The sequence below is a fragment of the Crassostrea angulata genome, chromosome 4 (genome assembly GCF_025612915.1).
Source record: "Crassostrea angulata isolate pt1a10 chromosome 4, ASM2561291v2, whole genome shotgun sequence".
Taxonomy (NCBI): domain Eukaryota; kingdom Metazoa; phylum Mollusca; class Bivalvia; order Ostreida; family Ostreidae; genus Magallana; species Magallana angulata.
The window spans coordinates 35,110,331-35,135,639 of record NC_069114.1 but is presented as its reverse complement, the minus strand read 5'-3'; the positions used below and the strand labels follow the sequence as shown (position 1 = coordinate 35,135,639).

General features: G+C 34.2%; 4 protein-coding genes across 10 annotated transcripts in view; 2 read left to right on the top strand and 2 right to left on the bottom strand.

Moving 5' to 3' along the window:
• The window catches only part of LOC128182386 (uncharacterized), a 16,744-nt gene extending 13,114 nt beyond the window's left edge, over positions 1–3,630 (bottom strand). For all 4 annotated transcript variants that reach the window (XM_052850993.1, XM_052850994.1, XM_052850995.1 and 1 more), the window contains exon 1: positions 2,887–3,630. In XM_052850993.1, the coding sequence (XP_052706953.1) occupies positions 2,887–3,605 (719 nt within the window). In that variant the 5' untranslated portion in view covers positions 3,606–3,630. The remainder of the gene's footprint in view (positions 1–2,886) is intronic.
• The window catches only part of LOC128182391 (thialysine N-epsilon-acetyltransferase-like), an 18,099-nt gene extending 1,544 nt beyond the window's left edge, over positions 1–16,555 (top strand). Inside the window, exons 1-5 of one of the 3 annotated variants that reach the window (XM_052851003.1) lie at positions 3,698–3,822; positions 15,348–15,399; positions 15,544–15,612; positions 15,921–16,066; positions 16,194–16,555. In XM_052851003.1, the coding sequence (XP_052706963.1) occupies positions 15,369–15,399; positions 15,544–15,612; positions 15,921–16,066; positions 16,194–16,373 (426 nt within the window). In that variant the 5' untranslated portion in view covers positions 3,698–3,822; positions 15,348–15,368 and the 3' untranslated portion in view covers positions 16,374–16,555. Of the gene's footprint in view, positions 1–3,697; positions 3,823–10,885; positions 11,178–15,347; positions 15,400–15,543; positions 15,613–15,920; positions 16,067–16,193 lie in introns of those variants that run through there. The other 2 variants (XM_052851002.1, XM_052851004.1) reach the window with 2 other exon arrangements.
• Positions 4,135–23,474, bottom strand: LOC128182388 (galactose mutarotase-like). 2 transcript variants are annotated; one of them, XM_052850997.1, is made up of 9 exons: positions 23,347–23,474; positions 9,962–10,027; positions 9,746–9,876; positions 6,707–6,864; positions 6,287–6,496; positions 5,669–5,756; positions 5,400–5,529; positions 5,021–5,198; positions 4,135–4,357 (listed from the first exon to the last, which is right to left on the bottom strand). In XM_052850997.1, exons 2-9 carry the CDS (start codon positions 10,024–10,026, stop codon positions 4,283–4,285), a joined length of 1,035 nt encoding a protein of 344 aa, XP_052706957.1. In that variant the 5' UTR covers position 10,027; positions 23,347–23,474; the 3' UTR covers positions 4,135–4,282. The 2 variants fall into 2 exon arrangements, with proteins under 2 accessions (XP_052706957.1, XP_052706959.1); XM_052850999.1 differs by having other exon boundaries at positions 23,421–23,445.
• LOC128182390 (thialysine N-epsilon-acetyltransferase-like) lies at positions 23,188–25,309 on the top strand. The gene is made up of 5 exons (XM_052851001.1): positions 23,188–23,322; positions 24,250–24,301; positions 24,451–24,519; positions 24,838–24,983; positions 25,090–25,309. The coding sequence occupies exons 1-5, from the start codon at positions 23,260–23,262 to the stop codon at positions 25,267–25,269; spliced, it is 510 nt and encodes a 169-aa protein (XP_052706961.1). The 5' UTR covers positions 23,188–23,259; the 3' UTR covers positions 25,270–25,309.

The window sequence follows — 25,309 nt, the reverse complement described above, 5'->3', positions numbered from 1 at the left end:
CTAATGCACCGAACTACATTTACATGTTAAACACGTGCGCAGTATAAACCGACAGACAATTCATTATGTAACGGTGAATCAATTACAAAAATCCCTACCTCTTTGGTTTCTCTTTATCAGACGCAACAAAATTCGTCTTTTTTATGGAAGGTAAAGTTCCGGTTGCCATGATGATGATGATAACAACAGTCTAATTCCAAATGATGCAAATTGCAGAACATAATAGTATAATCCGTCAAGAGACACTATCCAGATTCAAAAAGAATTATTGAAGAGCGTTCGGATTATCCAAACAGCGGGAATAAGAAGCTGTATTGGTAGAAGAGCAAGTGCATTTCACAAGTCACTAAGTGTCCCTTTAAGATCCGCAGGTAGGAAGATTTGACGCGTATTAAAGGCTTTAGCGGAAATGTATCCCAGACGCCTCAAGTTGCAAATATTACGCAGTTTTTTAACACATAAACCAGGAGAATGAATTATGTAAAATCCTTTGCATATCTTTAACCGATTTAGAAAGATAAACAACAGCAAATGCTCGGCTTTATCCGAAAATTGATTTGAAACTACATGTGTGTTTACTTAGATAAAACAGTACTTGTGTTTATCAACAACACACACGGAGTCGAATAAAAATCCAATTGTAAATTTTATCGGCAGTGGAGAAAAATCCTTTTTTTTCATTCAAAAAACATACCCGCAAACTTTTATATATCCAATTTGCCAATAATTTTCTTGCCATTTAAATGGACTGTAATTTACACAGAACCCTTATTATCCGTTAGTAAATTATAAACAGGTAATGTCGCATCAAAATGAAGCATTCATGTAGAAATGAAAATTCTGCTATAAAAACAATCTATCACACAGTGTTATTTGTAAAGCTGTTTCCTGCATGAAGAAACATTTACTCGGTGTGTACATGTACATGTAGAGCGCGAACAATTTCAAAACAAAATACGTTCAATTGAAAGGAGACTTCCCACAATTATCAGGTAGCTCATCAATTATTGGTTTAAAGTACCGGACTTTCAACAATAAATAAAGCGTCTTTTGCATGACTTTAAGCATGTTACCTTGCTATGCAATAACATGAACATCTGAAAGTATTTTACTATATCCTATCGCTCGATGTACAAAGGTCATCTATATCGGAAATATTGCCATAGTTTTCCCTCTACATTGGTCCACTACCCCAGAGCCAAAGCATGTTTGATCTGACACCTTCAAAGGCATGCAGATATCAAGATTAAAGAAATTTTATGACGTATCGGGGCAAAAGTTTCAGAAATTAAATTTTAGTGCAGATATATTTCATGTATATCTCAATAAACCTTTTACAGAATGTGAATTTAAATAAATATAAAAAAAACCCTTCAACCTGTATTACATTCATTAACTGACCGAAGGTCAAATTTTTAAACTTTCCTGGTTTTCATGAATATTCGGTGTTATTCTCCATCCATTAAAGAGACGTCAAAACGCTTTGGCTTTTGGGTGTATAAAAGCAAATGTTGTGTTATACGTGTATAAACCTTTGCTATTAGATGCAGGGATAGGAATCCAATCGAATTATGACATTTTCTTCACGAAAGTGTGGAGTAGTCAATAGAAATAGCGAATGATTCATTTAAGAGAACGACAAAAAGTCAGTTAGCCCATGGTCAGTAGTCCGCAAAACCAAACGTCGTACATGTATACATGCAGATAAGCTTTAGAAAAAAATCCATGTAGTTCATATCTCATCTTTACTATTACTTAGGGTATTGTCCTTCCACAAATTCATTTAAAAATTAAATTTGTTGTTAGTCATAACAACAAATTTAATTTTTAAATGAATTTGTGGAAGGACAGTATTATAGAAAAATAATTCAGTATAAAACAAAGAGAACTGCTTATCCTTGATGCTAATTATTAATAAAGTGCTACACCACATACATTTATTTAATCAATTCAGTCGCCCATTGATATATGGATCAGAGTACTAGTAAACAAATTACTGGCTATTTACACTCAATTATATAAATCGGCTACCTTCCAAGCACCTGCTTATTTGATATACCGTGTAAAGCATATACTGGCACGTCCAATGTTCGAGAGACGCGACAAATCATAAAAAGACCGACAACAGTTGTACTTTATCATTTTTTTCTTGTGTGACATAGTATTTAACACTTGAATATTAAACACACATATAAGGGAGCCTTGAATATATACGTAGATAAAGCAGAATCAATTAGCCCTCTCAAGTATTAAGTCAACACAGAAACATAGAAACCATGAAAAGAAAGCAAACAAGTCGGACCTTAAGAAAATTATTGTACTCCAAAGTTTCAATTTCTTCCCGATTGGTTCCTTTTTTACTCTAAAAGTACAGTTAAATATAAATTTGAATAGAGAATACTTTCACGATATTAAAGTAGTAATTTTTAATTAAAAGATTAATTGTGTCAAGAAGAGGTTACCAGTTGCACTTGAGAATTGGCACAATCAAATGTCTGTCGAATTCATTCATTGTGTAACACTACCCGATTCTATTGGCTTTTTGTATAATGCGTTTGCTTGGGCATTTTCCCCTATAATCTATTTGCCTACAATGAATGGACATTTTAGCTGTTTAATGCACCTAATTATGAAATTTAAAACGACTACTGCCGAGCATCCTTTTAAATGAAAACACCCCCGATAATGCCTTAAATTGTTCAATAAAATTAAATACATCAACAATAGCTCCTAATGATATACGACGTATTCTTGCACGTCGACTAGTAGACTTTGAATACATTAGTTAATTACCGACCAATAGTTTTTATCATTTTTCACTGAAAATTATCTATTCATGCTAAAAAATAGTAGTATCATATTATCTATATCAATCATAACTAATACCTTGGACTAGCACGTTCTTTTTTCTGAGGTAAATGATGATTTGGTTTCGGCTCGAATGCTATTCGCCTAGTTTCCTGATGAAGACCATGTTCTCTCCTGGAAATTGGAATCTGTACTCCAGTTTTTGGCAAAGTGTGTTTATCTTTAATGTTTTCATCTTCCAAAAGGTCTTCTACTTCATCAGCCAAAATACCTGATTTCGCAGCAAAGCTAAAACTAGAATTGCGATATTTTGTCTGTTTGTTACTTGACCTATTGATGCCACCCAAAAGTAGTCCGCTGTCTGGCGAATGGTAAGTGGAGTGGAACTTATAGCGAGGAGTACCGCTCTCTGACTGATTGCTAGGGGGGTCAGACCCGGATTTCGAGCCCGACCCTCCTGAAGCAACGCCGCTATCAGGCGAAGCACTACCAAAACCCAGCTTACTGCTTTTATTCATTGATGATTCGTTGCGGCTTGACGAAAATACATTTTGGCTTTCCAAATCACTTATGTTCGATTTTGATTCCCGATTTCCGAGACTAGATCCCTTGTGGTTACTGTTTAAGTGATGTTTAATGGAGTCGGTCTGGAGATGGTTGTTTATAATTCCACTGTTGGAGAACCGAACATGGCGCCTATCTTTTGATGAGGTATCAGAGTATGTTTTCACTGGAGTACTGGCCAATGATCGATTATGATACTGACTTTGAGATGAACTGGTCATTTGTATTGCCATTACACTTCATCACATCTATAACTGTCCGTTTATAAACTCCTTTATTCTCGCTTTCTCCATTACAAATCCAGTAATGCACAAAAGAGAAGAATACCACCAAAATTGTAACCACAGAAAAATCTGCCTGTCGCCAAACATTCAACGAAAACAGATCCGCTAAGTTCTACACGTTAATCTTCTAGACTTCGGCAGGATTTATTTCACGAGAATAATACAGGTTAGAGCTCCTAAAAGACAGCTGTAAATATGTACACACTCTAAACAAGTGAGGTACGTTTTGCTTGAATACCACGGGATTAACTTTTTTATGTCGAAGTCCAAGTGTGAGGAAGAATATCAATTAAATAGACAATTTTTCACCATAAATCCAACTACAAGTAGGCCACACTAGGTGTCTCTAAGCAAAATAAACCTTTTTAAAACATGTATTTGTCTCTGGGGGTTTAATAGCTGTTTTACAAATAGAGGAAAAATTGGAAAAAGAATTTGGCCAGTAAATAAATGCAAACGCCGATCGTTGACCCGATAGCCCAACGTGTTTTAATCAAATAAGGTTTAATTGCAAGATTTTAATGTTTAATGATTTAATGATTTCGTTTAACAATAGCTTCCTCGGTGCTAGTGTTGAATATTTCTGTAGCTCTGGAGCTCCTCGGTGAATAATTACCGGGAATGCACTAGAACCCGAATTTGTATGACGTTGTTTGTGTGTATGTCTGTCCTGGCTGCAAAATCATGTTTGGAAAATTGGGCTGCAATGAAAAGTTATAAAAAAAACTTTGTAGTAAATCTCAACAATTTTCTCTTTTAATGAAACTGTATTTCAAAATAATTGAAAGGCCAGTCAATTTATCATTAAGTTAGTTAAATTTATTAAAATTGTAACCTTTCCGGATAATATATTGCAAAATACACTATTTTTATATAACATATGAATTTACTTTTAAAAGATATACAGTAAAACACGGTTATAGGAAACACGCTTATAATGAATTGACGCTTACAGCGAAGTGAATTTCATTCCCCAAGTCTCTATTTCATGTTGTAAACTTGACGGTTATAACGAATTACGCTTATAACGAAGTTAAATTGCCCGTCCCTGGGACTTCGTTATAAGCGTGTTTTACTGTATGCATCTACATACTATTTTTTTCCTAATATTTTTGCATAAATTGTACACATTATGATACACATTAACTTTACATTTGAATTGCTCATTTCCATATACAGTACTAATAATTAAAAGATGTAACTAGATAAAAAAAATAATCACACTCAAACACTTAATATCTTTCTGGCTTTTATCCAGTTCCTAATAATTAGAAATTATCCAACATGGTTAAAGACTCGCACCAGATCGAGGAGGGGAAACTCTTAATGTCTAGGAATAATTTAAGTTATCAAATTGAACAAACCATATTAACAGCACTGCTGTACTGCATAGGTATTAGACATATCCCGCCATTTTCATAAGCTCCGTATGTAGCGCCATTCTTGCCCTTCATAGTTCTCATGGCACAAGAGAAGTAAGTCTCCATACACGGTTCCGTTGTGAAGCAATCGACCGTTCGGCCGGTGGATGGTAGTTCGAGTCTGCAAAGTCGAACAAAGAAAACTACTTTTTTTTTGCTCAAATTTAGTCAATATTAGGAATGTCATGTTCACTAGCTACGTGCATCCTGCGTACAAGGCATTGATTGAACTAACTACATGTACATGTACATGCACATGCACATGCACATGTATACGAGCATGAAGATGGGTGCAAGTCAAATAATTATCAAAGACAGGTACTTAGCAACGTGTTTCTTCTTTCCATGACCTTCAAACACATAGTTAGACACTAGCACGTCTTTCATTCGCTCCCTCAGCTGAGTGGGCGTGGTTAAGTCGAAGGGTGTTCCCTTTACATCAGATATAGTCCCTGTATGTTAACATATTATATATCTTAGCGAAAACGCTATATTAACTGTGATAAATTCCTAACAAAAGTATTTAATTATTTGCATTCGGGATTATATTTCAAAATAAGTCAAACGTTTATAATTACAACTGAAACCTACCGTCCCCTAGTGGTATGTATTCTTTGTCCAACGGAATGTGGCGACAGGAATTTACCGTCAGAATGTGGTCGCCTACATTCCCCGCTCCCTGTTAGAAGTGTTCGAAATTAAAAAAAAAACAACAACAACAAATACATTCACAACGCGCACCTGATTAAATTATTCCTATTTTTCTTAGCCAATTGTGATTCAAATCACACGGTTAGATCCGTTCATGCAGATTGCTACATGTAGCAAATACCGGTACAAGCATGAAAAGGTCGCGTTCGAATGAACCATTGATATTCGATAAAATGTTTGCTGTCAAGTGTCTGACTGTGCTACATAAGATGAGTATCGATGATAACGAATGTACAATGAAAAGTGCAAAAGTGTAAGTAGAATAGAAACCTTCGTGAGCAGATTAATTCACACTGGATCTTCCTCTACCTTAATACTTGCCCACTATTAACTTTCAGCCAAGTTATGTTTTACATTTTTGAAAAAAAAATGTGGATGAAGATTTTTTTAACAGCAGTATCTCGATTTTTGTTTATAAATATCTTTACATACTGGTTTATTGATATCGGTTGAAATAACCAATTAAATGGAAACTAATGATGATATTGAAATTCTCACGTGACCAGCTAGATTAAAGTACACGTGATTTGATAGGTTGACTGGGGTGGGTTTAGTTGTGGTAGCTGTGTATCCCAGAATTAACTCGTTTTCCTCCGTCAACCGGAAGGTGAACTCCGCCGTTACTTCCCCCGGAAAGCCTTCTTCGCCGTCAAGGCTGACGTATTTCATCACAACAGTATCGCCGTTGATTGAAGCCGTAAACATTTTCTGAACAAAAATCTTATAATCAGAAACAAAGAAAAATGTAATGATTTTACTGCATCGACATGTTTTATTTTAACATTTTCGGCCATGAAAAATATATTTACACAAAATGAAATTAAAAACCCACAAAACCCCACAAATATATTTATACATACAGAAAGAAGAGGAAAAACACAATGTTTTTTATTTGAAAATAGGCCTTATTTTGAATACCGTATCAAAACCGGAAATTCCTCCATGAACCTGGTGAATGTTGTTGTCGTTTGCAGAAACTTTATACTCCACGCCGTCAATTTCAAATTTCGCGCCTTTTATCCTCTCGGTCACGCGTCCTAAAGCAGCCCCAATGTAGGAATGCTGAGACTTGTACTCTAAAATATTCCAACATTCATTAACAATTGCCATTATTTAGCAATTTCTACCTTAATAGTAACCGTTTCAAAACATTTTTTTAAATGTACCATTTTTAATACATATCATTAAAATATAATATAAAACATAGGTAATCACAGATTACAAAGCTCACCGAGACGAGACATCACCCTTATGAGACTTCACCTTTATGAAACCACCTTTATCATATTAAATGAAAATCATACTTAATGATCTTGGATATTCATGGATTCTGTTTGACACAATATCGTATATCATCTGTTGTATGATAATCATATGTTCATATGTTAATCAATACAATAATATAAAATTAAATATTGCATCCTATCATATTTATAACATATATCATATAATACAATAAAATACCATGATAAACAATGATGAGATATGATATTGTAACGTATGATATGACATTGTATTGTGTTATACGTTATTGTATTTGATCACATAATCAGTATCATAATATATAAAACAATATAGTATTATAGTACAATATCATATTACATAATACATCATAACATTGAAACATATGATATTATATTGTATAAAATAGTATGATATTGTATGATACTGTATTTTTCATACATAATATGATATTGTATCATATGATACAATATAATTTGATATGTACAACATTGTATCATATCAAATGATACAATATTATGTGATAAAGTAAAATATTATGTAATACAATATTATATTATACATATTGTTTCATATGATACAATAATATATTTTACAATATCATACAAAGCAATTTCATGTGATGTAATAATATATCATATTATAAACCAATATCATATTATTCAATATCGTATGATACGATAATATATATTATTACAATATCATATTATACAATTTCATGTGATATAATTCTATATTACAGAAACTTATATCATATACAATATCGTATGATACAATATTATAGAATATACAATATTTTGTCATAGGATACAATATTATATTTTGCAATATCTTATGTAATAGTATCATGTGATAAAATAATAAAATTATAATACAGTATAATATTATACAATATTATATCATAATATACAATACGATACATAACAATATCATGATACAATATCATAATATAAAATATCAAAAAAAATTGATACAATATCATATCATATCATATAACTTTTTATAATATTACATATGATATTATATTGTATCATATTAAACAATATTGTTTCATACCATACAATTCTATATCATAGGAATCATGTTATATCATTTATCAACAAACACATCTATCTATCGAGCAGGTTTGAGTGAGGTAGGAGATTTCTTTAGCATCCTTGATAATGGAGATCAGGCTCTGCATCTGAAGCAACCTCTGCGTTTCATTTATAATATAGTTAAATCAACTATGCAAGCTATCATCTATAAAACATGTGACCTGTTCCAAAAAAACTAAACCTCATCCAGCATCCGAAACCTATGGCTCAGATTCAGCATTCAAGCCTGTCGGGTGCATCTGTATCATAAGACGCATCTCCATACAAGTTTGGTGATGTTTGGACCAGTAATAACTAAGATATCATCATCAGAGGGCACTAGCAATTAAAACCTTAACCTGCTCCAGCATCCGCAACCTATGGCTCAGATTCAACATCCATGCCTGTCAGGTGCATCTGTATCATACGACACACCATCCATTCAAGTTTGGTAAAGTTAGGACCTGTAATAACTAAGATATATTTTTTAGCATCCTTGATAATGGAGATCAAGCTCTGCATCTGAAGCTTCCTCTGTGATTCATTCATATTACAGTTTAATCAACTTTGCAAGTTTGAAATAGTACTATTATCTATTAAACATGTGACCTGTTCAAAAAAACTTAACCATATCCAGCATCTGAAACCTATGGCTCAGACTCAGCATTCAAGCCTGCCAGGTGCATCAGTATCATAAGACGCACCATCCATGGAAGTCTGGTGAAGTTAGGACAAGTAATAACTAAGATATAATCATCAGAGGACACCTGTTTTAAAATCTTTAACCAGCTCTAAAAACCTTAACCTTCTCATGCATCCGAAACCTATGGCTCAGATTCAGCATTCAAGCCTGTCTGGTGCATCAGTATCATAAGACGCACCATCCATGGAAGTCTGGTGAAGTTAGAACAAGTAGTAACTAAGATATAATCATCAGAGGGCACCTGCAACAAAAACTTTAACCAGCTCTAAAAACCTTAACCTCCTTCAGCATCTGTAGCCTATAGCTCAGATTCAGCATTCAAGCCTGCCTGGTGCATCAGTATCATAAAACACACCATCAATGCAAGTTTGGTGAAGTACGGACCAGCAGTAACCTAGATATTGCTATCTAAGGGCACCTGCAACAAAAACTTTAGCCTGCTCCAAAAACCTTAACCTCCTCCAGCATCCGAAACCTATAGCTCAGATTCAGCACTCAAGCCTGTCTGGTGCATCAGTATCATAAGACACACCATCCATGCAAGTTTGGTGAAGTACGGACCTGCAGTAACTTAGATATTGCTGTCAAAGGGCACCTGCAACAAAAACTTTAACCTGGTCCAACAACCTTAACCTCCTCCAGCATCTGAAATTTAGGACTCAGATTCAGCATCCAAGTCTTTCAAGTCCATAAGTAGGTCCAGATGCATCATCCATGCAAGTTTGGTGAAGATAGGACAAGTAATAGCTTAGATACAGGACCTGCAACAAAAACTTTAACCAGGTCCGGACGCCGACGCCGACGCCGACACCGACGCCGACGCCAAGGGTATAGCATAAGCTCCCCCTGACTTCGTCTCGATGAGCTAAAAATTGTAAAATTTAATGAATCTCAAATTGTGATAATAAAGTTATGAACATCCAACATTTCACGAACCTTGAACGCTATCAAAACCAAGGCTTATGTCTTCAACTGATCCGTTTTTGTCTGGGAGAAGAACGTCAGTAATAGTTGCACCATAGTTGATCACACGGACAGTCACATTATTTTTATTTGTAAAACTAAATCTGTAAATATGAATAAAAAAGAAATGAAAAACAAAGTTCAATCGTAATTTGTAACCCAGACAGGATCACAACATCCAAACCATACCTCGATACTTGCGTGCCGTCTTTCAGTGTACCAAAGGAATCTTGTGAAGGGACAACACCAGTCATACTGTAAATTTGAATATTATCATGCTGCATAAAAAGAGCGTAAATTGATATTCGTTTGAGAAGTATAATTTCGATTTAATTTCATTTCATTTATGAATTTCAAAAAAACTCTCCCTTGTAAAACCACCAAAAGACATGTATGGTGTATAATAAGTGACGATAATTTATGTTACTTTGGCTTAATACTATTAGAATGTTTTCTGGCGGTTAATAAATACAAAGACAGCTGATATTCATATTTGGAATCACGCAATGTTCAAACCCGTTACAAAGAGCGAGCCATTTTTGTTGTTAACCTTTTATTTCAAATTCTGCTCTCAGAGAGAGAGAAGTCCCCTCTCTTCGCAGCTTCAAATACTAGCGCGGCGGTCAGAATTGATAACTTGTGAAGAGTTTTTAAGGTCAGACGACACGTTCCTCGATTTTAGATAACTTTTTCCAGGAATTTGTTAATGGTTTACTACTACTTTGACAAGCATTCTTGCAAAAATTTAGGGTACCTTACCAGGCATTTTTGCAAAATACTAGAGTGTGCAATTTCCTTTATAATCTTCTTGAAAATACACTTGAATTGCTGATATAAAAATAAATACATCTTCAGCACAGCGAATTCACTATTTTAGAAATATATCTCCGCCGGGGCGAGGCTTTGAACTCACGACCTCTAGAACCTATACACTTCTGACAGTGTGCGGCCATGGTTCTAACCACTCGACCATCTAGACACGTAACTAGATTCAAGTAAATTTTGAACATTTTTAAAGTAATTATAAAATTAATATTTTTTATTGGAACTCTTTATTACGAGGGGATAGAAAAAAGATTCTCGAGGAACGTGTCGTCTGACCTTAAACGAAAAAATAATGATCAATCAAATCGAACCTGGACATTTAAGTAACAAAAGATGGGTTATTCTTGTTTATTAACATTTCAGCTGCTGAAGAAAAGAAATACAAAATCAACTTTGAATAAACACGAATGGGCATAAACTGCATGTTAAAATAATTGTATCGTTTTACACGTTTTTGAATGCTTGGTTACACTTTCGTTCATCCATAATTTACAATTGCATAACTTTAGATCAAGCCATGTCGATAATTGTTCGCGAAGCGTTGCAGACAGACTGCCAAGGTATTATGGATCTAATAATGGTAAGAGATCTACAAAAATCCAACCTGACCTGTTAAAGTATATCAGTTGCTCTGGTAAAATTTGGGATTTTTCTCCGAAATCTAATCTATTACCTGTTGTGGTACGGAAGTTAAAAAAAAACGTTATTGTTGACAAGGAATCGTGTTAAATACAGTTCGTGTACCGTCGTTGATCGTTCGTGTAACGAACCGGATTGTGCGTGTATCAGAAAATTGATTTGCGGTTTTTTTACGTGCGTGATCTCGCGGTTTTTTTTCGTTTTGTTACTTTTTTTTTACGAAAGGCATGAATCTACATGTAGGTAGTCAAGGGACAGTTTCGGATAAAATACCCGGTCAATATTTTTGTAAAATTGAGAGTTGCTGTTCTTGAAGGCCTCTGAGTTTTGCCAAAATTTATGAAATGATTTTTAATGTTTATCATAAGTTAGAGGGATGTCTCTTCTTGAAATTGATATGCAATATGTAGGCCCCATATGTTACAGTCTGTTTCATGATATTTATGCAGCACATTTGGACGGTGTTTAAAAGATATATTCATACCTGTAAAAAAAAAATTGCAATCAAAATTTATGAAAGGAAAATATTTTCAAGATTTCTTCATTGACACATTATCATTTTTCACTCGAAAAAATCACAGGAACGAAAACGGATTTCTTACAAATATCTATAATGGGAAGTGTTTACATTTCTCCATTCAAAAGTCAGTCGGAATACCTTGCGTAATTTTTTAACGTATATAATCATTCCTGGCTTGCTGCAATACAAAATCTGCGTAGATATCACGTTTTTCAGCCGCGTATTGAAACCTGATAAGCAAATGGGGGCGTTTCAACTGAAATTTTTTTTTTTTGAATGAACATCGTTTGAACCTTGAGATATTAAAAAACATCGAGCATTTAGAGAAACTGTGAATCGATGATATCTTGGGACAGAGTATAGGTACATGAAAATCAAAATTAAAATGTGAAACTTGCATCTATGACTGTTGTATTGAGTTTACACTGTGAAATTGCAAGTTACAGACGGAAGTTAAAATATCACGACAAGTAGGTGGATGAGACATTTTATAAATAGTGCCTGTTTGGGAGGGTAACAGTTGAAATTGACACCCCGAGAAAACCATTGTCAACCGACGCGAAGCGGAGGTTGACAATTGTTTTCGAGGGATGTCAATTTCAATTAATCCCCAAACAGGCACTATTTATTTTATTATACTCGTCTGAATGTCTTAATTTTAGAGAAATATTTACTGCTTTTATATAGAAATGACGTGAATTCTACGGCGAACCGTACGCGCATAATTTACGGGCATGTAAAAATTCGTTTTATTATACTTTCATGTTAAATACTGAAATGTGATTGGTTTAGACGCAGTTAATAATCCGTTCTATTACACTCAGCGTAAGCAACACACTTAGCAACGGGTAACACTATATAAATAGTGCCTGTTTGGGAGGGTAACAGTTGAAACTGACACCCCGAGAAAACCATTGTCAACCGACGCGAAGCGGAGGTTGACAATGGTTTTCGAGGGGTGTCAATTTCAACTGTTATCCTCCTAAACAGGCACTATTTATTTTGTTATACTGAATGTCTTTTTTAAAATTTTTAAGAAAATTTTACTGCTTTTTTATAGGAATAACGTGAATTCTACAGCGAACCGTACGCGCATAATTTTCGCGCATGTAACATTTTTTAATGTTACCCGTTGCCAAGTGCGTTGCTAACGCTGAGGGTAATAGTAAATATTATTAACTGCGTCTTAACCAATCAGATTTCAGTATTTAACATGAAAGTATAACAAAATATGAATAGTGCCTGTTTGGGAGGGTAACAGTTGAAATTGACACCCCAAGGAAACCATTGTCAACCGACGCGAAGCGGAGGTTGACAATGGTTTTCGAGGGGTGTCAATTTCAACTGTTATTCTCCCAAACAGGGACTATTTATTTTATTATACTGAATGTCTTAATTTTAGAGATTTTTTTACTGCTTTTATATAGAAATGACGTGAATTTCACGGCGAACCGTACGCGCATAATTTACGCGCATGTAACAATTCATTGTGTTACCCGTTGCTAAGTGTGTTGCTAACGCTGAGGGTAATAGAACGGATTATCAACTGCGTCTAAACCAATCAGATTTCAGTATTTAACATGAAAGTATAATAAAACGAATTACCACATGCGCGTAAATTATGCGCGTACGGTTCGCCATGGAATTCATTTAACATATGATAAAATTTGATTAGTTGTGGAGATATTTAAACAATTTAATTGCGTATGGGTCATACCATATCGTTTACTCGTTAAAACACATTTGTCAAGCATTCTGAGAGTGTTGCATAAGGGGGATGTGCGGCCATCTTGTACAGTTGAGGATAAGAATAAAACTATTTCTTGAACTGGCTTTTTTCTGCCCGAAACTGACCAAAAATGTACCCATTTTGAGGCAAAGTTACAACTTAAGGTAGTCCTATACTCGGCACTAAATGGGCTCAATCATTAAAAGCTTAGCTTTAAATGATAAATATACATTCTAGCAATACATATACAAAAGAAAATATGTATGTTTACATGCTAGTTTGTTTGTTATCACCTCTCAGACGGGTGTACCCCCTTGCGAAAATTATTGACAGTTATGAAATTTGCCAGACGTCCGTTTTTCCTAAAAATAATTACCAATTTTGGGAAAATTAGAACTGAACATACACAATAGAGTATAAATATTTTTTTAAGCCATATCTCATCAATAATTTTGCGCAAATTTTTGTAAGTAAGTACGCTTTATGGACCTGATGTATCAAAATAGAATACAAAAAATGCAATGCTAGTATCGCGTTTGGTAATTTTTTAAATATTTTATGGACTCAAACTTAAATTCATGGTGTTTATTCTATAGATTGGCATCTTAGAAAAAAGATTTGGTAAAATAAATTATATGTTGACGGATTACTTTTCACGCTATAAGCTCTAAACCAAGTAGACCCTGACGAAAAAATCCGTAAAAATCACATTTTGCTAGTTTTCTGCCTAGATCTGTCAACAATGTTAGATATCATTTAAACATTTATTAATTGACGATTGGTTAAATTCGAAATAGCTTCTGTCTCTAAATTTAAACCGGTTTTAGTAAAAGAAAAAGAAAAATTCGGGGGGGGGGGGGGGGTCAAAACCAAGAAGATAAAAGCCTACCTGAGATCCTGGTTAATCAGATACTTTAGTTAGTTTTTCATTTTACTTTAACAGAATCGAGTTTCTCAACATTAATCATTTCTATCTCTCATAGAATACATATATTACCGTTCTAATTGCTTATTATTGCCATTGTTTACAACAGCGATGTAGAGCAAAATCAATACCGGGTATCAAAAACGCTTTGTAAAAGTCGAACCAATATTGTAAAATCCGTATTATGACGTAGTGCGATACTCGGACTACTTTAAATGAGAAAAATTCAAACTTTTTCTCAAAATTGTAGAGAGGACACAAATGAACGCCCTTCATATTTTTTCAGATTTTTAAATCTTCACTATTATGTTGCGCAGTTCGAAAGCTATTCTGAGTGATTGAAAAGGCATTCTCCTGTCGTTGTATGCATACTTTTCAAACAAAATGACTTGTAGGACTTCATATTTAATGCTTTAACATCTTTTGGCATCATTTTTGCCAGTTTCGGGCAGAAACAACCCAGTTAAAGAAATGTTTGCATTTTTATTCTCAATTGTACAAAATGGTCGCACACCCCCATAAGCAATACACGTCTCCTACATGTACCTGTTTATATTATTCTTTGAAAGCTTCGAAGCATTTCAGAACCATTATAAACAAGATGTAATGCTTTAATAATAAGGATAAAATAACAGAAAATTCAAACTATACATGTACAGTTGATATCGAATTAAATACAAAAAGGGTAAACTAATACTTCTCATTATATCTCCTGTAATTTCGCGAAGTCCATAAAGTATTCGCTGGTAGAAATTTGTGAAAACATTGCATTGTTACGCACAGTATCATTTCTAACCGTCTTCTGTACTTTTCTCCTAGACTTTTTATAACATGAAAATTACTTTTTATGGCGACAAAATTATTTTCAAAAGGAATGTACATGTATATATACAGCGTATTTCAACAGAATTCTCATTTAATACATTCTATTTTCAAGGGATTAGCGGTATACGAAAAGATGGAAGATAAAGTGAAAATGAAATTAGAAAGTAAGATATTTACAATCACAATGATACATAATAGCGTATGAAAAGTGAATGACCTAATTTTCAATTATACGAAAGAATCTAACAAAAATAATTCACATTTGAAAATTATTTTTCTGGGAATCATTTTAAGATATTATTTTCTAGCACTTCAAGAAGACGGTTTTGGAAATGAAAAATATTTCAAATGCTTTGTAGCAGACAGACAAGAAAATGGTATATGTGGTTACATTAAATTACATGTATTTCCTTGAAAATACGGTAGATTACTTATTATACGTGAGTACTTTATTCCGCGATGCAATCGTTTTAAATCAAATGTCGAGAATAATTTTTGTTACCATAGATATTTAGCCGAAAATTAAAAGCGAGGAAGATGTGCTTCTCGGGATTTTCTGCGGACATTATTCCCTCGCGCATTTAATAAGGAATCTACAGTCAACGGAAAAAAAATCAATTAAAATAAAAGATTACACGTGTAAACGTTGTTTTCATGCATGCATGTATCTTATATTTACGATCAGGTGCATCGAAATTAATAGGATACGCTCTATACTACTTTACCTACTCCACCTGGGAGGGTAAATGCATTTACATGGAGGATTTCTACGTGTCCCCAGAGTATCGAGGGAAAGGAGTGGGGTCAAGGTTAATGGGCTCTGTGTGTAAGGTAGGACAAGTTTGCAATTGCGCATGCCTCGATGATTGGACAACTTAGTATTTTGACCCAACCCTTACACCCCCCCCCCCCCCCATCATCAATCTCAACCGGTTCAAGTAATTTGTGATATTTACAGATTGCTGTCGAGAAGAAATGTGCCCGAGTTCAATTTTCAGTCCTTGGTGGGAATAAACCATCCATTGATTTTTACAAACGCAGAGGCGCCATTGACATGACGGAAGTTGAGGACTGGCATTTGTTTCGATTAACCGGAAGCGCATTGGAGAAGCTGGCAGCAAACAGTAATACTGTGTGATAATACGAAACAAACAAATAAAGTAGAAAATAGCGGAAAAGGAATTTCTATGATTTTTCATTTAAACAAATACATCTGAAATAGATCTGAATATAAAGAAGGTTACAATCCACTGTAAACAAACAAAAACGTGTAAATAATCAAAGTACTGAAGAACTGACGGGAGTTGATTTTGTCGATTTGTGATTTTTGTTTATCTTAAAATCAATGATATGTTATTTGTATGACAAGTACATGTAGTTTCTAATTTATATTTGAATTACGCACATTTTTATAATATGAATTTTTGGACTTTTTCGACAAGAATGTCGAGAAACCCCCATATGAATCGTGTTAAATAATATTTAGAGTAAAATTAATTAAATCAAACTATGTATCAGTAATACAAAATATTTCTCGAAAATTGAATGGATCCAAGCAATATTGAACTGTAGTCTCGTTCAACCAAACGCTCGGCTGACACCGTAAATCTCCGACAAACATTTACGGAGACAGCCGAGCGTCGAGTTGAACGAGACTATATTGAACTCTGGCGTAAGAATACATACGACTACGAAAAATATTTAAATTGTTCGTACCATTTAAAATCTGACTATTTTAAAGGTATTTATAAATAAGTTTCCGTGAAAAACAATGCTTTAGCATACATTACATCGAATTCATCAATCAATTTCAAGAACTAAGTCTTGTCAGCAGCGATGATTTGTGCTGAGGTCCAAACACTGTTTCACTTTCGGTTTGTCTGAGTAACTGCATAGGAGAGTTGATTAAAATCAACTCCCCAAAATTTAAAATGTTCACCACTAATCGTGATCATGCCCTTTTAGCATTTGATTATAATTTATAATTTTTTCCCACTTTAGTGATATTTGCATGTGCATGTACTCTGTTTCATTCACTAAGCTTAATCCACCTTAAGGTTTTTTTTCGATTTTTTTTTTCATTATTATTTTCTCTTTTTGTATTTTTTATTCACGAATTCTTGTTGTATATACATCTTCTGTTTGAACATCATTTGTTTTCATGCAGCATTCATGTACTTGTATTATTATTATTTACATCCATGTCACATCGGAAGTGAAATGTCTCCGTTTCAGATAAAATGACACAAAATATATGCACGGTTTTTATTTTTCTAGGTGAAAGTCATCATTATCAAGCATGCAAAGTATTTAGTTGTATTTTTATATCTTAAATTCGTATCTTTTCTATATATTTTACTGTTTGGGAGGTTTTATTTATGGATTGTTATTACTCTCGATAAACAGCAGTATAATAACATAATACGGAATTGATTTATGTAATTCAGAAGGAACGTTGTTTGTGTGCTGTACAAAGTGCACCAGGTATAGGATGTTATGTCGGAAGTTGACAGATGTAAAGAGGGGAAAGTTTGAGAGTATCCAATATCTGTAATAGTTGCGCCATATTTGATCACACGAACAGTCACATTATTTCTATTTGTAAAACTAAATCTGTAAATGTATATCAGAAAGACACAAAAACAGAGTTCAATCGTAATTTGTAACCCAGACAAGATCACAACATGCAAACCATACCTCCATACTAGCGTGCCGTCTTTTACGTGTTCCAAATAAAAAACAAAACAACGCCAGTCATATTAAAATTGAATATTATCATGTTGCATAAAAAAGACTATAAATTGATAATTCATTTTAGACGTTTCATTTTGATATCATTTCATTTTATATATAAACTTAAAAAACTTCATTGTAAAGCCACAAAAGACATGTACAAAAAGTGACAATAAATTCCCGTTACATGGGGTTAATAGTATTAGAGTGTTTTTGGTGGTAAATAAATACATAGACAACGGATATTTAGGTTATCGCGATAACCGTCTCGTTATCGGAGAGAGAAGTCCCCTCGCGCGCCGGTCAGATTTGATAACTTGTGAAGAGGTTTTAAACGAAGAAATAACTAGAGCAGAGCTCGTGGCAAAGCCCCGAGTAGGTCTTCCGTTGTTGCTGCGAGTTGAAAATATATGTTACGATTATAATGACTATACTTTCAGTTCTGCTTTTGTTATAAAAATGTGTTGTAATTGAAAGTCTGTATATAAAACGTGTTTTGAAAAAAGAAAGGAAGAAAATATTTTAGGAAAACTATTTGTCGAGCAGAGTTTATGTAATCGTTTCAAACATTGTTTAAAAAATGAGATCATGTTTAATGGCGAGTTAAATTTTCAAAGGGTAGCAAGCATTGTTATAAACATTAAACAGTATGTACTCATGATTCATGTCAGGAATTGTATTTCTTTTTTAAACTAAACTCGCCTACAAAACACGTAAACTTTTCTCAAAGATAACTTCTATATTAAAATATTTCTAAATTTTAGAAGACTATGTGCAAGTTTAGAATTGCGTGCTGACAAAATTTACAGACCCTAAAACGTACTACTACACCAAAAAAGCGTGCGGCCAACGTGCGAGAAACGTTTCGTGTAAACCTTTTAGAGTTTCATGTAAACCGTTTAGCGTTTCGGGCAAAGCGTGTAAATCGTTTCGAGCAAAGCGTGCGAGAACCGTTTGAAACGTTCATCAGATTTCATTCGGAACTCTCTGACAAGTTAATTGTTTCAAAATGGCGCGCGTGTTTTACATGTTTTACATTACTTTAACAAAATTGAACGAATTTTTAACAAACAAAAGAAAGGTATAAGTATTAAAAGACGACTAGTTACAGAGTACATGTATATTTAACGTTTTCATGCGATGTTTCAGTACTGAAACAATATTAAAATTCGCTATACATAAAAAATATTAAATACAGTTAGCGAAACATGATTTCTATTGGAACAAACCTAAATCAACTTTAACTTGCACGATCATGTTTTGATAAGCATGTATTTTTATTATCTATTTACATCGATAACTCTTACTGAGACCATTCGGCTGTGTACAAGCAGCACACATAACCTCGGACATCGGGCGAGACCTGCACCTGGCTGAACCTGTCAATCAAACTCTGTGTATTTGTTTTCATTGGATGGTCAGGCGTCTCTCTTTTGTCAAAAGCCAATGGAAAATTAATGAATTCAAGGTAATCGGAATCAGAATTTGATAAAGCACACAATTTAAATGATAGAAAATTTATTAATTATTTGAACAAAATTAAATGTAAACATTGAAAGGAAATAAAAAAATTAATTATTATGGGAATCTATACGCATGGTACTCAATTAAAATAGATTATATTATGATTTTATTATTTTATGTAGTAAAATCACCCTTCCAACTGTTACTCAATTACATAACAATTGTTGACCTGGGGCTATAAATGTTCTGAGCTGTGCACAGGGGCTCGTCACGAAGTTTTTTCAATCTTTTATATATACCACCTCTATACTATAAAATACACAAGGGAGGAATCAAAACTCGAAAAAATCGCTACCTCCCGATTTCGGTCGCCTCGTATTAATTCTTCTCGGACGTTAAACCCTGCACTCTAGGTATCATTAGATCGGGAAAGGACCATAGTTCTTAGGAATACCTGCAAAATTTAAACATCGGCAACAATTTTAGAAGTTTTCACGCATTTTCTTCCAGTTTACTCTCCGGTGACACTTTCTTCGATCAGATGTCGCGCTCTCATTGGTCAATTCAATGTTGCTCAAGATAACTCGTACGCGGACTTGTATTTTAGAAGGATTTTCAAACGATATTCAAACTTGCTTTGATGCTAGAAATACATAGTCACGTCCTACCGAATGTCCGAAGTATGGTTAAAATATTTCTACATAAATATGAAAATTAATACATATACTCACCACGTAATAAGAACTTCTTCACTCATCATTTGAATATCCCTCTAAAATACGAGTCAACGTACGATTTATCTTGATCAACAAAATTAACCAATGAGAGCGCATGAATAAATTTGGTGCGCGACATCTGATCGAAGAAAGTGTCACCGGAGAGTAAATTGGAAGAAAATGCGTGAAAACTTCTAAAATTGTTTCCGATGTTTAAATTTTGCAGGTATTCCTAAAAACTATGGTCCTTTCCCGATCTAATGATACCTAGAGTGCAGGGATTAACGTCCGAGAAGAATTAATACGAGGCGACCGAAATCGGGAGGTAGCGATTTTTTCGAGTTTTGATTCCTCCCTTGTGTATTTTATAGTATAGAGGTGGTATATATAAAAGATTGAAAAAACTTCGTGACGAGCCCCTGTGAGCTGTGTGCGCTGAAGCGGCACAAGATTCTCGATCGCATGCGGCAATTGAATTAACACAGACTGGCCGAATAAACAAAGGGGTGGGAAAGTGAAACAAAATGTTACACATAAGAAGAAACCACCAAAAATGTTTTTCGACAGATCTTGATATCTTTTCTCCAATTAAAAAAAAATCCAGCGCGAGCACCTGTCAGCGGGGCGGGAGGAGTGGGGGGGGGGGGGGGGGGGCAGCAATGAGTTCGCTTCCACAATGAAACTACAGAAGTGATTAATATGTGACCGATAGAATCTAATCTAAAGTTGTTTAAACTCATGTGAATATTTTCTAAAATAATCATCGAATGCCTCAATTCAGGGCATTCCTTTATCGTGCTAGCACCTACCGCAAACATGTAACATGGAACTTTGATTATAATTTGATTTGATTTTTAAACTACCTTGTACGCTATCGTATAAATCAATGCTTAATCAACTGTAAAAGTAAAATAACTTTATCTTAAACCAATATAATAGTTGAAAACATAATAAAATAAAGTTGTGTCCGTGCAAAATATGAAACATAAACGCGTCATAAGGTACATGTAGAAGAACACGAACCGACCGCGGATCACTTAACCACTCGCGCCGGATCTCCTCAGTGCGAGGGATGATCATTATTTAAAGGTTTAATATTTGAGAGGGGTGGGGTGGGGGGTGTTGATTTAAAACATTAATTGTACAGTTTTTAAAGTAGTTTACATAAACCAACCAACCATTAGTTTATGTCTAACGATTTTTCCGATATGGAGTAATATCGTTCATTAATATTCATTTACACTCAAATATTTAATTAAATATATACAAGTAGGACAAACCTTTATAACATAAACTTGTATATACGGCTATATTAACTCAAACACGTTCATATGCATGCAAGTGTAAGTCGCGGTGTGCGAATCTTGTGTATTAAATAACCGCTTACCGCTAGGTAATGCAGCCATGGCTGATCTCCTCGGCCGTGGGCGAAGGATAGATTACGTAAAGGTACAACGCACAGAAACGCACAACTCAGAACCAAGGAAGATTTGAAAAGTTTGCAGTATAATGACCTTACTCTATCAAATAGAAGTTCTTTATTTTAAACTAAAAACCCACAATTGATCTATGTTTATTATTGCTTTAGAGAATGACATTGCTTTTATGAATTAAATGAACTACATGTATTTCTTACTTGACATCCAATCGTTTAATCCACAAAAGATTTTGTGTAATCAAAACTAAAACAATTCTTGAGTTCGCGGCTAAATAAATTCATATATGAGAGACGCAACTCTCGTGTATTAGATAACCACTGACCGCTAGGTAGTCCAGCCGCGACCACGGTGACCGACTTTCTCGGCCGCGGGCGAGGGAGAGCTTACGTAATGGTACACACACAGCTCTGATTCAAGGTAGATTTTGAATGCATGATGTTTATATTAAAAAGGTAATGCATATATTTTTTCATTCCATATTTTGTGTTTTACTAGAAAAGAAAAAGAATGTTTTGTTTTCCAATTCCCGTTTTTAAGGATTGTGCACTATAAGAACTTAACAACGACTTAAACTCCTAAAAAAAAGCATGTATTCTAAAAAAAAAATTCTTATGAATTAATGCCTCCTGTATAAACCAGCATACTTTCTGCGGTAACTTCATGCCAGTTGTACGCACAAAGTCTTTCGTTAACTTGTCAAATAAAAACAGGTACATGCTAACATGTAAAGCTTTTTACACTCATACTACACAAACCACTTACAAAATAACATTGAAACGACCTTCATGAGATCCCAACAAACAACTTTTCCAGCGACAGCCATATCAAAATCCTAACCGTTTTTGAGTTATTAAGCAAAATTTTTTAGGGGCCATTGGCCCTTAATTTAAGGGGCCAGCCCCTTTTTATTGGTGTCAAATGAAAGCCCTTGTTATTTTGCACAACTTTTATTCTACATGTCTTTACAAAATTTTTTTCGTTCAAAAGATATAAAGGAAAACATGTCTAAATTTTTGCACTTTTTTAAATCCTGTTTTTTGACCCCCTAACTTTTCCTAAATAAAAAACGTAATCTAAAAACATAAACAGATGTGCACAACTACAATGTCTCTGTTATTCAAATTCGTTGGATTCCCATTCCCTGCTATCATAGTCTCGGAGCCTTTGTCTGGAAACAAAAGGCCCTAAAAAAATTTAAAAGGGGAATAACTCTTTAACGGAAAGGGAATTCTACATTTTATGAATTGCTTAAGATAGTGTTTTGTAAAGTACATTAGCCCTGAAAATTTGAGCAAAAACCGTTTAGAAATGAGCAAGATATGAAGCCTCAAAGTTCGCGTCTAGGAAACAAAAAAAAAAAAAAGAAAAATAAGAATAATCTTAATTTTTTTCCCGCACAATAATAGAAAGGTCTTCCGTTGGAAACGGAAGACCTTAATAATCAATCAAATCCGACCTGGATATTTAAGTAACAAAAGATAAGCTACAGTATTCATGTTTATTAACATTTGAGCTACCAAAGAAAAGATATACAAAATTTACTTTGAATAAACACGAATAGACATAAACTGCTCGTATACTTGTAATAATTGTAACGTTTTACACGTTTTTGAATGCTTTGTGACACTTTCACTCATCCATAATTGACACTTAAATAACTTTAGACCAAACCATGCCGATAGTTGTACGCGAAGCGTTGCAGACAGACTGCCAAGGTATAATGGATCTAATAATGGTAAGAAATCTACGGAAATCTGACCTGTTAAAGTATTTTGCAGTGGAAAAATTCGGGATCTTCTCTTGTCAGATATCTAATCTACATGCATGTATTACCTGTTGTGGTATCGTGTAATGGTATGGAGACGTTGACTTGCAATAATGAAATTTATTATACATTTCAACCGTTGCGACCTGGATAACTCAACAGTTTGTTTGCTGCATGTCTCCTAAAGCTTTTCACCGTGTATTTTGCATCTAAAAATGCAGAACGGAAGGTAAACCTATAAAACAAAGCCTGCTAAATCCTATTTGTACACTGTACGTGTATGAGTACGCAGTGTATAAAGAATTATCCAAGTATGATCACCAATGCGGACAGAAATACATGTACCCTACGAATCGTTTGGTTAAGTGCAAAAATACAGTATCAAATGTAAAGATGATATCGATTTCAAATGCTACAATTTTACCATTATTACCATTTACCATTAATATGTAAATTCGGTATTCAAAATCAACAATGTCACATGTTATTATACCTGTATTTGATAAATTCAAAATTTACAAAATGACACTTAAAAACGACCCTAATTTGTACAATTTTTCACATTGTTCTTTGTCAATATCATTTATCGGTTCTCCGTAGCCAAATACGCAAGGAGAACTAGATCTTCTAAAATAAAAGGATCATTAATTTTGCAAACCGCATGAAGCATCGCTGGCTCAAATCTTGACCTAATTACCGGTATGTACGTCGTCAAGAAAGGTTTCCATGACCGAATTCTTCTTTTTGAGGTTCTGAATTTCCAATTATTTACTTTCCTTCAAGACTTTTTATAACATGAAAACTAATTTTTATGGCGACAAAATTATTTTCAAAAGGAATGCATATGAACAGCGTATTACAACATGATTCACATTTATAGTGTATTCTTTTTTCAAGGAACTAGCAGTGTACGAAAAGATGGAAGATCAAGTGAAAATGAAAATAGAAAGTAAGATATTTACCACCACAATGACAAACAATAACGTATGAAGGGTGACGGGTCTAATTTTTTGAATTATACGAAAGAATCTCACAGTTTAATTCACATATGAAAATCATTTTCTGGGATACATTTTTAAATAGATTTTTAATTTCTAGCACTTCAAGAAGATGGTTTTGGAAATGAAAAATATTTCAAATGCTTTGTAGCAGAAAGACAAGAAAATGGTATGTATAGTTGCATTAAATTATTTCCCTCAAACAATATAGATTCCTTCTCATACACGAGAACTGAAATCCGCGATTCAACCGTTTTGCATCAAATGTCGAGAATACATATTTTTTATCATAGATATCTGTTCTAAAAATAAAAATGAGGTTTTAAATTCTGCAAGATGTGCTTCTCGAGATTTTCTGCGGATATTATTCCCTCGCGCATTTAATAAGGAATCTACGCTAACAGTCATCGAAAAAAAGAAGAACCAATTAAAATAAGTCGTCTAAATATTGATTTCATGCATGCATATATCTTATACTTTATATCAGGTGCATCGAAACTTATAGGATACGCATTGTACTACTATATATACTCAACCTGGGAGGGTAAATGCATTTACATGGAGGATTTTTACGTGTCCCCGGAGTATCGAGGGAAAGGAGTGGGGTCAAGGTTAATGGGCTCTGTGTGTAAGGTAGGACAATTTTGCCTCAATGATTGGACAACCTGTTTTAACCTAACCCTAACATCACCTCATCATCAATTTAAACAGGTTCAAGTAATGTTTGTGATATTTACAGATTGCTGTTGAGAAGAAATGTGCCCGAGTTCACTTTGCAGTCCTCGGTTGGAATAAATCATCCATTGATTATTACAAACGACAAGGCGCCATTGATTTGACGGAAGTTGAGGACTGGCATTTGTTTCGATTAACCGGAAGCGCATTAGAAAAGATGGCTGCAAAGAGTGATACTGTGTGATAATACAAAACAAATAAAGTAAGAAATAGCCGAAAAAGAA

Coding starts and splice junctions, on each gene's coding strand:
- LOC128182388 (XM_052850997.1), bottom strand. CDS start 10,026: ATGACTGGTGTTGTCCCTTCACAAGATTCCTTTGGTACACTGAAAGAC. Junction 6,865..9,745: donor TGGTTTTGATAGCGTTCAAG/GTTCGTGAAATG, acceptor GGAATATTTTAG/AGTACAAGTCTCAGCATTCC. Junction 5,757..6,286: donor ACTTTAATCTAGCTGGTCAC/GTGAGAATTTCA, acceptor CACTTCTAACAG/GGAGCGGGGAATGTAGGCGA.
- LOC128182390 (XM_052851001.1), top strand. CDS start 23,260: ATGCCGATAGTTGTACGCGAAGCGTTGCAGACAGACTGCCAAGGTATA. Junction 24,302..24,450: donor AGTGAAAATGAAAATAGAAA/GTAAGATATTTA, acceptor TTTAATTTCTAG/CACTTCAAGAAGATGGTTTT. Junction 24,520..24,837: donor AGCAGAAAGACAAGAAAATG/GTATGTATAGTT, acceptor ACTTTATATCAG/GTGCATCGAAACTTATAGGA.